Here is a 12,103-nt window from a genome sequence, read left to right as displayed (position 1 = left end):
AAAAGACGCTGGGAGAGGAAGAGAAGGTTGCTCAGGGTGGGCGGCCGTGGGAGGAGTCAATTTCTTATGCAAATCGCCGCGGCGCGCAGGGGCTAGGGGCGGGGCTTGGGATGCGAAGCCAGGTCCGCCTTTGGAAGCGCGAGGGGGCGGGCCCCGCAACCCTCAGCCTCTTTCCGCGAGTCTCTGACGTCAGCGACGTCGCATTTAAAAGCGGCCGCGCAGGCGCAGTGAGCCGAAATGCGAACTTAGGCTGTTACACAACTGCTGGGGTCCGCTCTTGCCGTCTGCCCGGCAGTCAGTCAGCGTCGCCGCCGCCGTCGCCGCCTCAGCCGTTCCGGGAGTCTCAAACCCTCCCTGCCGCCGTTTCCCCGCGCTTCTGGGAGCCTCCGGGAGTTCTCGTCCGCCCGTACAGGCCGGTCCCGACCGTCTGCGTCTCCTCGGCGCCCCTCACCGCGCTCGCCGCTCCGGCCGACATGAGTGGGGACCATCTTCACAACGATTCCCAGGTACGGCCCTGCCCGGCCCACCCGTGCCCCTGGCCCTGTCCTGGTCCTCCACGACCCCCGGCGCAGGCCCCGGCCTCGGCCATGCCGCTTTGACAGGCCGAGCCCCAGGCCAGGGACTGCCGGCCGGAGGCTATCGGTTCCCTGGGCCCCAGGCGAAAACCGCCAAGTTACAGTCTCAGGGTGGCTGGCTGGCCCTTCAGGCCGTTCCCGGGGCCCACTCATCCCGGGGGGCTCAGGGTGGGCCAGGCCCCCCGGCCGCGCGCGCTTGCCCACTGTCCGCGGGGTGAATGTGCCTGTTGTTTCATGGTCCCTCCTTTTCTCTTCCCAGATTGAAGCGGATTTCCGACTGAACGGTGAGTGTGCCCCCTCTCCGACCCCGGGCCCCCCGGCCGCCGGCCCCGCGCCCTGCCCGAGCCGGGCAGAGGACAGACATGGCGTCCCAGAGACTAAGTCCCGGCTCCTCGCTCACCGGCCCCATTGTTCCCATCGGGCCGCCTCTGGACCCCCTTTCCCGGGACCCCAGCGCCCCCAGGTCCCGGCCTTCCCAAGAGGGGGCACCGGAGACCCAGCGTCGCCCACCGCCGGCCCTCGGGCTGCCTTTCCGGGCCCGGATTCCTCCCGGGAAAGTCGCCTTGTCGACAGTCGGGACTTAGTCTCTGCGCCATTTTCTTTTTCTCTCTCCTCTCGTTTCTGTGCCTGTGTCTCTTTCTCTCCCTCCCTCGGCTCCTTCCTTGAGCTGCCCAGAAAGAGCTTTCTGCAGAGCAAAGCCGTAAAAATCACAGACCTCACGGGAGGGAAGGGTGGGAGACGGTATTGTTACAAATTCTTCCCTAAGAGAACTTTATTTGGGAGGTTGTTCCCTTACTGCTTCTTGTTTGTTTCATTTTCTGCTTCCAGAATGAAAGATACCCTTCGGCAACTGTTGATTTTTTTTCCCCCGGTAAGATGTTTATGGTAGGAATTAGGGCTCTAAAACTTAACCTATTCTTTGTGGAGTTCTTCATATTTTGAGATTGCTTTCCCGAAGTTGTGTTCTTTGCAAAGGTAGTGGTACCTCCCTTCAGAAAGTTTGCAAGTTCTCTATGGGCCATCCAGTGTAAATGTCGAACTCGGGCGTATTGGGTTTTGTTTTTTGTTTTTAGATTTAATTAAAGTATTACTGACTAGTCCTTTTCTTTCATTGGGGCTGAGGTTCCTAAGGTAGTGTTCTTTTAGAAACGCAGTTTAGTGTAGCTGTCAGGAGGAAGGGTTGTTGAACATCTCGTCTGGCCTGGTGTATTGACCTTTTCTTGCAGGCAAAAAAAAAAGATTTTATTTATTGAAGCAAAGAGTGGCCAGCACCCACCCCTGCTTCCTGTTCATTCTTTTTCAGAAGCTGCTGTTTTTCAGGATCAGGAGCTAGCTTGCTTTGGCCAGATATTTATGTTTTTGACCGCTTTTCAGCCAAATCAAAGCATTCATTCTTTTGAGTAGTCCCACTTAAGTTACCCAGTGAAGATTCCCCCCAATAAAAAGCTCACCCTGCAAGCTTTTCAACAGTCCTGTTGAAGGAGAAGGTACCCCCTGTAGTGTGCTAGGAGTTCCCACTGATTCTGATGGTACATAATCCTACTCAATTGACTTTGGGTTCCGGGAACCTCTCCAATGGGAGAAGCTGATGAGTGGGTTTTCTGATGTTGTAATCAGCAGTCCATCGTGTTAGCCTGCTCTACTGAGAACAGCCTCATGATCAGATTTTGAAGTGGGGCATCCAGGAAGAGATGGTACTTGTGAGTAATCTGTTAAAAGTGTAGCATTTCTTGAGCACCTAATATGTGTTTAGTACTGGAGCTGAACCTTTGGCTACAACTCGCTGCTCTTCAATCCAGTCTGTTTGGGGAGTCATAATTAGTTAATTATAAGGTAGGTGCTGGGGCATGTGTATACCCGAAATGCTTTGGGTGACTAGGAGATTTAACTTTGTCTGGGGGTGGGGAAATTTCTCAGAGAAGGTAGCTTCTGAGCTGGATGTTGTGCAAGACTAGGTGCTGAGTGTCAGGGGCTGGACTATTTCTTAATTATGTGTAGCCAACCTATCAGGGTTTTAAAAGAGGGAGATGAGGCCCCTGCAATTCAGAAAACCAGAAAAAGTATAGATATGTTTCTTTGGGATGTGGGAGCAAAGAAAGGATGTGGCAGGTGAGGATGTCCTTTTGACCTCTTGTAGGAAGGTAAGTTCTTAAATACAGAATAAGTGTTCTTTTGACTTTAAAACTGGGCTGAGTAGTAATGTGTCTAGTAATGAAACAGAGTTTAGTCCTTTCTCAGAAAATTAACCTCCATGGTTCTTACCTAAATTATACAAAGGAACTATTGAATATGTGAATGATTGTAGGCTGGTAAATTCTTGATTTTTAGTGCCAGTTTTGTAGGGACTGGAGTAAACTGGCTATATTGACTTTCAGAATGTGTTTCTTCACTTGTAATGGCAATAATTGCTAATGCTTACTGAATGTTTACCGTCTGTCAGGCATACATCTCAGCTCTCCATGGATCACCTAGTTTAATTTAACCTTTGGGAGAACTTTTATGATTTAGGTGCTATTATATCCATTTTATAGGTGAGGAAGCTGAGGCTTAGATATATTTACTAGCTTTCCCAAGACCAGTGAGTGGGGCACTACAGAGCTCACAAGCTTAGCCACTATGCTGAGTAGGATTCTAGAATTAAGAAACTAAAAGCTTCACATCCCTACTTTACTAACAGAGCTGAAAAAGGAGAGGGAAGGATTTGATAGTCTGTTACTTGCTTTTTGTCTAACCTGCTCTTTTTATCTAAACTTGCTCCTTCAAGAGAAAAAGCACTTTAACTGGTTTTCCTTCCCCCCTCCCCTGCCCCAGCCGTAGCCCTAAGGGTCTAACACTGGAGTATTATCTTTGTAAATATTGTCTAGAAGAAAGATGTAGTGTTAGTAGCTGTGTGCTTGTTTTATTAAGCAGTACACTGGTAACTGGTGATTGATTCATGTAACTAGGAAAGATAGTTTTTAAAAAATAAAAATCAGTGTTTAATTATGCTCAGACATGTTATTATTGATCTTTATATTAAGAGTTTGCTTAAGCATGATTTTAAGCAGACATAACCACTTTACAGATTAACTGTGCCAGTTCATATAGTAAAACAAAAATTCCCCATTTGCCTGCCCTCATCCCCTAAGATCTAAAAGATATTTTGCCTTTGGAGCTCATTCTTTACAATAATTGAAACTGTTGCTGTTCGTATAAAATTTAGAGTATTCCAGGCTATACTCAACTGCTGGGAAAAACCTGTTATTTTTGGAAATGTATTTATATTTAAATACTGAGAGTTTCAGGAGCAGAAATCATAATCTCTTCTACCTAAGAGAAAAGACTTCCTTTCTATGTGTTCGTAGCATATTTGTGTTAATTGTAGTGGGGCTGACTCATTATCACAGTACTGTGCAGACAGCTGAACTATCTGTAGAGTTGATGATGTTAACAGGTTGGGCATTAGTGGTCCTTTTGCCATTTTAAGGGCTTGATGTTTTTGTGTATCTACTCTGGAGTTTTACGGCTCTTCCCTCCCTGGTATAAGTATAATGCTTGATTTCACCAGTGATGATTCTAATAAATGTTATATAGGATCATTGTTTGACATATCTTTTGTTGAGTCTGGTTAGCTTAGTAGAGTCAAACTGGATGGAGGAATTAAATATAAATTGTTTCTGATGCTGACAGGTAGTTGTACTTCTGTGCTGTTTGGGCACTGGTTCAGGTGGGAGGTGGGAAGGCTAATGATGCTGCTATCTGAAAATTCCTGTCACATTTTTAGAACTGCAAAGTGATGGCACCTTCAAAAGCTATCGGGCACGTCTTCCTGCTCGATCTGAAAACACTTAAGCGTTAGGCTCCAGTGTTGTCTTTCCTTCTGCTGCAGCCAGGCTCATTGGGGGTACCTTTTCAGAATTAGTGAGCTGATGTGGAATCTATAGATAAAACAAGTTTGCTTGTCAGCATGTGCCTTTTAGGTTACCAGCACTCAGAACTCATAAACAAATTTTAGATTCTGATGTTCCTGGTAAAAAAGGAAAATCTAGGAGTTGCTAAATAAGAAATACCTTATGGTTTGTTAAGTGAAAACTAGATAATATTGGCTGTCACCAACTCATACTTGTCTTTGGGAAGTAGATAAAGTAAATTGGAAAATAGGAATCCAGGGTCAGTCCTCAAATCTCATTTTAACCAATAGCAAAAAAAAAAAAAAAAATTGAGTCTGACTTTTTTCTTTAACATCGGCATGAAAATGGGGAATTGTGAGACTTTGAAGAGAGATTCATTAATTTGTTCTGGGCCTCAGTAAATTAGTATCCATTTATACATTATACAAGTATTCTTAGGGATTCTTAACATGTCTTTTTTTTTTTTTCTTTTGATTCTTAACATGTCTTAAAGCTTATATTCCAAAATTAGGCTATTGAGGCTTTTTGTTTGTTTGTTTGCTTTTGGGCTTTTGTGGCGGGTGCAAAAAAAAGTCTGCCTTTTGAGTCTGTAAATATGTTAGAGAAATCTTTGTGTTGTATGTTAATTATAAGTTAGCCATTGCTGCTAATGGCATAAGGAGTGAATCTGTTGTACTTTCTGGATGTGCTTCATTTTAGGAGCCTTCAGACATACTGAACTTGGGTGTTTTACCTCATAGTAGTTGAGTGTGAGCGCATAAATATGTTACGGATCTTTAACAACTTTTGCCATACTTTCAGTGCAAAATACTGATTTTCTTCAAACCCAAAGTTGTTTCTCCAGAAGTGTTTTGTGAAGGATTGCATCTTTTCCAAATGAAACTATGTTGAATTCCAAGAAAGTTCTAGTTCACGTGGAAAATGGATTCAAATGTAATTACTTACTTTTGCATGAAGCTATGGAAATGCTTGAAATGAGTATTTGATGTGATATCCTAAAGTAAAAAAGCTGTCTTGAAAGAAATTAAAATATAATTAATTCATTGCATTTGAAGATGGAAGAGAGTCAGTTCACTAACTTTTCTGTATCCTGTGGTTAAGATTATCTGACTGCCCTTTATTATTTTTGAAATCATTAACTTTGCAAAATGAGGGCATTTGAGCAAGCAGTTGAGAATTTGGCTTCTTTCGGTAAAAAGTTTGAGGTGAGAGAAGTTCCTAATTGGCTCTGAGGAAGTAAGTGAGATATTGTGTTTAAAGGAAGCTTTTAGATTGTGTTTAAACTTTGAGTAGTAATAGACTTGGAACTAGTCTTTTCTCTCTATTTCCATGCCTTGTAAATCTGAAGTTTGAGAAGTGGCTTTCTATCCCTGTGGCTCCAGGCCAGTTGCTGAAATAGGAAATCTAAAGTAGGGGCCATCGGCATGGAAGAATTAGCATTTTGCCAACTTTTGCCCTTCCCCCACAACCTGCCTATCTAGATATCTAGGTACTCTGTGTTGATAGCATAGGGCCTGGGTACTGTAGAGAGGGATAAAGATGCGGGGCTGGTGACGGTGACTAGCCTTGGCTTTATTAGATGGGAAGAAACTTACAGTGGAATATCTGTTAGATAGTAATGACATTTTTGGTAGTGTTATAAGAAGTGACTAATAGTTTGATTTAGTGCGCATATTTAATATATTCTATATGTTCAAGAAAGATTCTAAATATTTTTCAACCTGGGAGAGAAGTGACTCAAATATAGCTCTAGGGTGTATAGATTGTATCATTAGGTTAGACCACTCACTATGAAAGTTTCTATTAAGTGTCTTTATCTGTCATATCTCTGAAGTTTTAATAAAGAAAGAAACTCCAAGGGATTTTGGCACCTTAAGTTTTAAACTTCTTTTTGGTAGGTATTCGTTTTAAATTTGTTGTCTTAAATTTTTAGATCCACTCAGTTATCTCCCTGCCAGCTTTACCTTTATGGACTATTACTGAGAATTTTTCTGAAATATATAGTAAATATTTTTATTTACATCTCTCTTCTGCCCTCCCCGTTAGATTTGGGGTAGAGGTGCGTCTCTAGCACTCTGTTAATTCCTCTCTGAGCCTTTGCAGTTAACTTTGTTTCTGTAGATTTAAGGAACCAAAGAATTCAGTTCATTAGCATTTCTGAGATACACGTAGATAAGCACCAGCAAAAGGTGTTAAAACAATCAGCATAATTGAGAACTTTAATTCTCTTGTCTTTGTTGATGTTGAGAACAAGTTTAATAGATCACTGGGTGTTCTGACATTTTCCTGTATTTTAAGAACAAAAACACATTAGCCAGCCCTTGGTCCAATAATCTTTGTATTTTACTTAGCACAATCTTGGAAAGATAGAGGAACCTTTCTTGGAGGACACATCCTGGGCTGTTTGAAGTTTACCAAAAAAAGTTTTAAGTTGAAGGTTAGTCCTACACTAGAATACAGTAGAAATGTACTTTTTTGCCATTTAATAAAATTCCAGATTTAAACCTTGCCTACCATATGTGAATGTCCAGATTTATAAAGCTCCATAGGCAAAATATTGGTTGGGGAGAAGACTGATCTAGCAGGTTTCAGGGTCAGTGGATTAGGGGATCTCACTGGCTAAGACCCCTTGCTTTACCTAGCTCCTATAAGGTATCCCCTTTATTTCTTAGCAGCAGAAGGGGAAGTAGGAGGAAGGGAACTAATTTTGAGTTTGGTATTTTTTTTTGTATTGATTAAATCTGAATTTAATAGGAATAGTACAGATTTGTGAGAGAACCAGAGACCAAGAAAGGAAATTTTTTTCTTTTTGTATCTTATCTCCCGAACTGCCTTGGTCCAGATTCCAGGAACCCCATTCAGGTGGTAATTGATAAGCTAGTATGGATGTCACAGCTTGCCCTTCTGGTAGAGACAGCTTAGACCCCATACATCTGGAGTGTTAGGTCTTCAAGAGATGCTACAGTGTTATGGTTGGAACCAGATTGGTATGGAAGGATATTAAGTGAAGAGGGAGGCTTTGGGGAGATGCTATACTCTTGAGCAGCTATGTTAAAAAAGAAAGCTGGAGTAGAAATCAGAAAAATCTAGATAAGTCCCTGTTCTTACTGTGAAACTTGTCCTGTTCTTACTATGAAACTTACCTTGTTTTCTCATCTGTAAACAAGGATGATATTTCTATGCTTCACAAACTATTGAGAATTAAATGAATATGTAAAGATGCCTCTCTGCCCACATTTTAAAATTGAAACTTTGATCAGATAGCTTCTATTCTGAAAATTCTTTATTTTGAATGTTAGTTTTGAAGTAGTGAGTTGATGATTGTTGTCTTCCTTCACTGATATTCTCTGTTAACATTTTAAATCTTCTGACATTTACACAGTGAACAGTAGCATATAACTAGAGTTGGTTGATTCTTACCTAACTGAACTGCATAGCCTCCATGGGTCTCTTCTGACTATTAAGCAATCACTGTAAAATAGAACGTGTTGTATCTGTATCTGGATTTGGGCTAAGTAGGAGCCAAATGTGTATATCTGGTTCCTACTTTTCTAAAAATAAGTCTTAAGGCAAGGTGGTCACTGCTGAAAGACATTCCAGCAACAGAGAAGGTGGGTTTAGAAATGAGGGAGGCATACTGATGTGCTAATTTCTGAACCCTTTAATTGAATTACAGGTTTTCTATCAAAGTCACCCAGAGCTTTTATATGTTTTTTATACCTCAATAAAAAAAAAGTTTTTCAGAGATTTACCTTTTAGATGCATACAATCAGTGAAATGCCAAGCTCATTTTTTGTGATTTTTTTTTTTTAAACCACGAAACTGAGTATTGTCTTCTGTCAGCATGTTTCTTCAAAGGGTACTACTATTACACTTCTCCCTCTAAACGTTTTTAAGCTGAGAAAACTTAAAGCACCTGAGAGTTACCGTAATTTTTCATTTATTCATACAGTTACTTAAAGTAACCAACTCAACTTCTGTGAAATAGTAATTCTTGGGAATAAGTGCCTTAAATTAATAGTTTACGTATGAGAATTTGAGTAGCAAATTCCATGTTAACAGCTGTGCATGAGTAGGCATTTGGAGAAATTTTTTATCAAGTCAGCAGAAATTTTAGTAATGGCTCATAAGTCTAGGTAATGCTGTTACTGAATTGCCTTGAATTTTTAATTTGGAAGTACTACTTAAAATAAACCAAAGTTAGGGATGTGTTCACTAACGTATGTTAGATTAAGCCAGACAGATTTTAGTAGAGATCTTATACCATTGATCGAAAGGATTATCAGAGAAGCATCACAACAAGAGCAGACTTTAAAATCAATAGTTAAAGGTAGGCCAGAGAAAATAGATTTTTAGGATCAGAATTACAGAATAGGGTCTAATTTTAAAGTCTTTCAAAGATAAAATCTTGAAAAGATAAGCTTCTGAGGAACATATGGTTCTTAAACTATGTGGGAAAGATCCTGTGCGAAAGGGAGTATTAGTACTGCGTGGCTGTACTGTCCTCAGTATGTGAGAGTCAAAAATAGGATTGGATTGAAAAGTCTTCAGAGCAAGGCCTCTTTCTCTTATACCATTTTCCTCTGATTCAGAATGTAAATAGTCTTGGGGGAGGTCCTCCCCTCAAAATCAGGCAACCTTGATATAGAGGAAAGGACATTGCAATTTGAGCTTTTGAGCTTCTCAATATTTAAGGTTTTTGAACAAGTTAATCTCTAAGCCTTAGTCTTTTGCTTATAAACTATGTTCTAATACTTCCCTCACCAGATTGAGATTAAATAGCATCACTTTAGGAAGGTTACAAACTGAGAACAAAATTTTGAATTCCTTGCCAGTCCTTAAAAAACCAAAACCACCCAAACACCCTTTCAGAGATTACTTCATTAATCTTTTGCACAAAGAAAACATCTTGAATTTGTTTAAATTTGGGTATTGTGAGATTCTACCCACGAGGAAGGGTCACTAGGGAGCCTTGAATATGATAGCTGTTGCTGTGAATCTGAGATAGGTGGGCTCAGGAGGGTACTGACTTGCCTTGACTTTGTGACTGTATGCAAACCACTTTGTTTCTCATAAGTTAAATTATAGTTTAAGCATCTTTGGTAGTGGATAACTTTTCCCTTTTTGCCCTTGAGATGGTGCAGTATTTAGAGATATACTTAGGAAGGTACATGTTTCATGTTTAATTGCAAATGGAAATTTTGAGCTGCCATATTCATTCATTCAAACATTCAGAAAGTAAATACCAGTTATGACTAGATAACAGATGAGCAAGACAAACTCATGGCTCTCAGAACAAACACTTTAAAGTTAGTGAATTTTAGGTCTGTATGCTTACTTCCTCTGTTGAGATTCCCTGTTTTTTTATTGGGCCTCAGTACAAAAGGCTCCTGTCATAACCAGGGTAAGTGGGGATGGAAGGTACTTTCTGGCAGTTAATGCTTCACTGTCAGTGAAAAAGAGTGGTCTCCATTGATTTCCAGTCCTAGGAGATTTTTTCCCCCTGTCTCCTTAAAAAAATTGGAAACCTAGATGTCCAAACTCCTAACTGTTCTAGAAAAAGAAATTTTAGCATACTTATAAGCTCATTAAACTTTTTCACCTGAAATAGAAGAATAAAAGTTCTGTGTGTTTTCCATTATCTTTTTGTTTCAGATACCTGTGTTGCATGAATTTTAGAAAAGTAGTTTTCAGGTTTCCCTGAACAGATAGATTTGTCAAAGTGACTGGAAATGTTCATATTTTGTGTGAGAGATCCATGTGACAATTGCTAATTCAAGTATTTGCTTGAAATAGTTTAAATCCTTGAACTGAATTGCTTGAAATAAGGGCTGTGAAATCACTATCTTCATAAATTTGAAGAACTGGAATCTTAGAGATGAGACTTAATACTTAAAAGTCCAGGAAAACTAATTTTATTAAACAGTTGAAATGTATTACTGTTGTTACTTCTTCCTAATCCACGAAGTGTCTTGATACAGGTAATACACAAAAGTTGTTAAACTCCTCAGGGAAGTTCAGAGTACATAGTGTTGTTACGTATAGTGATTTGAACACTAGAAAAGTGACTGAGGCAATGTTAGACTTTGTCTTATTCTTACAGTCGATGTGTTTTTGCAGAAATAGATGCAATGTCAGTAATTCTTGTTATTTAACATCAGAAATAAAGAAATGAGCCTCCTGGTAAATTGATCACATCAGGATCTATTTAATTTTTCGTGTTCTAGTTAACCAGGAAAGAAAACAAAAATGGGGAGGAGGAATACAAATTGACTAGTCTCTGCAGCTGCTGGTTGGCTTGTTATACTTCCAAACTGAAAGCTCTCTGAGGCCAGACACCCTAGTTCTGAAGTCTCCCACTTAGCTCCCTTAGTGTACAGAAGTCTAGGGCAGATGGGGTGGGCTCAGTGGAGATTCAGCTGGTGATGACAACCATAATTAATTGATTACTTTTTTCCCCTTAAAAATCAAATCACCTTCTTCCTCCCTTGAATGCAGTGTGATATAAAAATTAGTGCTTCCACAGAACTTTAATCTTTTACAGATGTTAGCACGCCCCCCCCCCCCCCCCCCGATCTCAGAATGTCAGGACAGTTGTCTGTTCGTAGTGTGGTTGTTTTCCCTGTGGGAGAACGGATTCTAGTTGGACAAACAGGAAGCTGAAAATCTTCCCTCTACAGTCCTGAAAATGTTACAGAACTTATTTAGGACTGGAGCTAATGTCTAGAATTTAGATGTAAGGTAATGTTTGTGTTGAGCTCAAATTTTTAGGGGAATAGTTTAAAATTTTACTACAGTATAGTGAAATATGTCCATAAGTGACTGAAAACAGTGGAAATGTTTGCATAAAAAAGATTAGTGGAATATCAAACAGAATTCATACTGATTGCACATATATAAATATGCATGCCAGTAGGTGCTGTTGTATAAAAGTGAAGATAATTTTGCCAAGTACATTTATTGAAAATTTGATTTTTTTAAGGCCTTCTGCAGCAGCCCTACTTTGCAGAAATAAAGTTCAGTGTGTGTTCTTCTCCCACAACTATGATCATATTTTGTTCTGTTAATATATTCTACTCTGGAATGCCTTCTCAATCTTTAGAATTTGGTGCGGTTTACATAAGCCTACCCTCTCCATTTTACTACTCTTTTTTAGGGAGTCACAAAGTATTGTCAAGTCTTGAGGACTAAAAACATCTCAGAGCCTGTTTCAGTATTGAAGGTCATAGTCATAGGTACTCAATTTTCCTTTCCAATGAAGTCTGTGTGAATCAACACTTAACCCCAAGCCAGAAGTAACCACTTTTCTCCTGCTTTCACTGAACTTTTATTGTCCTCTTCCAGCTGTTCATTTTAGGCTGGAGAAGTTCACAGGGTTTGCTTATTACTTACTAGGAAATAGGCAAGAGCACTATCTCATCCTATATGGTCAATACAAATACTTTCAACAGATGTTTATATTGTGAAATGGGATCCCAAACATTGAGAGCTTTACATTAAGTTGTCATTGTTTTCAGGTTAATTTGCCCAAGAATCACCTGGGAGTGCTTGGTAAAAATACATATTCCTAGTCCTATGCCTTGAAGTTGATTCTGTATTGGAGCTGCTGGGATATCTGTATTTTTAATATATCTTTAA

The 12,103-nt window shown here is 40.2% G+C and overlaps 1 protein-coding gene across 1 annotated transcript in view; it reads left to right on the top strand.

Moving 5' to 3' along the window:
- The first annotated feature begins 234 nt into the window (after positions 1-234).
- The window catches only part of TOP1 (DNA topoisomerase I), a 79,888-nt gene continuing 68,019 nt past the window's right edge, over positions 235-12,103 (top strand). The window contains exons 1-2 of the mRNA XM_010975252.3: positions 235-506; positions 835-859. Of these exons, the coding sequence (XP_010973554.1) occupies positions 474-506; positions 835-859 (58 nt within the window). The 5' untranslated portion in view covers positions 235-473. The remainder of the gene's footprint in view (positions 507-834; positions 860-12,103) is intronic.

Source organism: Camelus dromedarius, chromosome 18 (assembly GCF_036321535.1).
Source record: "Camelus dromedarius isolate mCamDro1 chromosome 18, mCamDro1.pat, whole genome shotgun sequence".
Taxonomy (NCBI): Eukaryota; Metazoa; Chordata; class Mammalia; order Artiodactyla; family Camelidae; genus Camelus; species Camelus dromedarius.
This window is presented reverse-complemented; position numbering and strand designations above follow the sequence as displayed.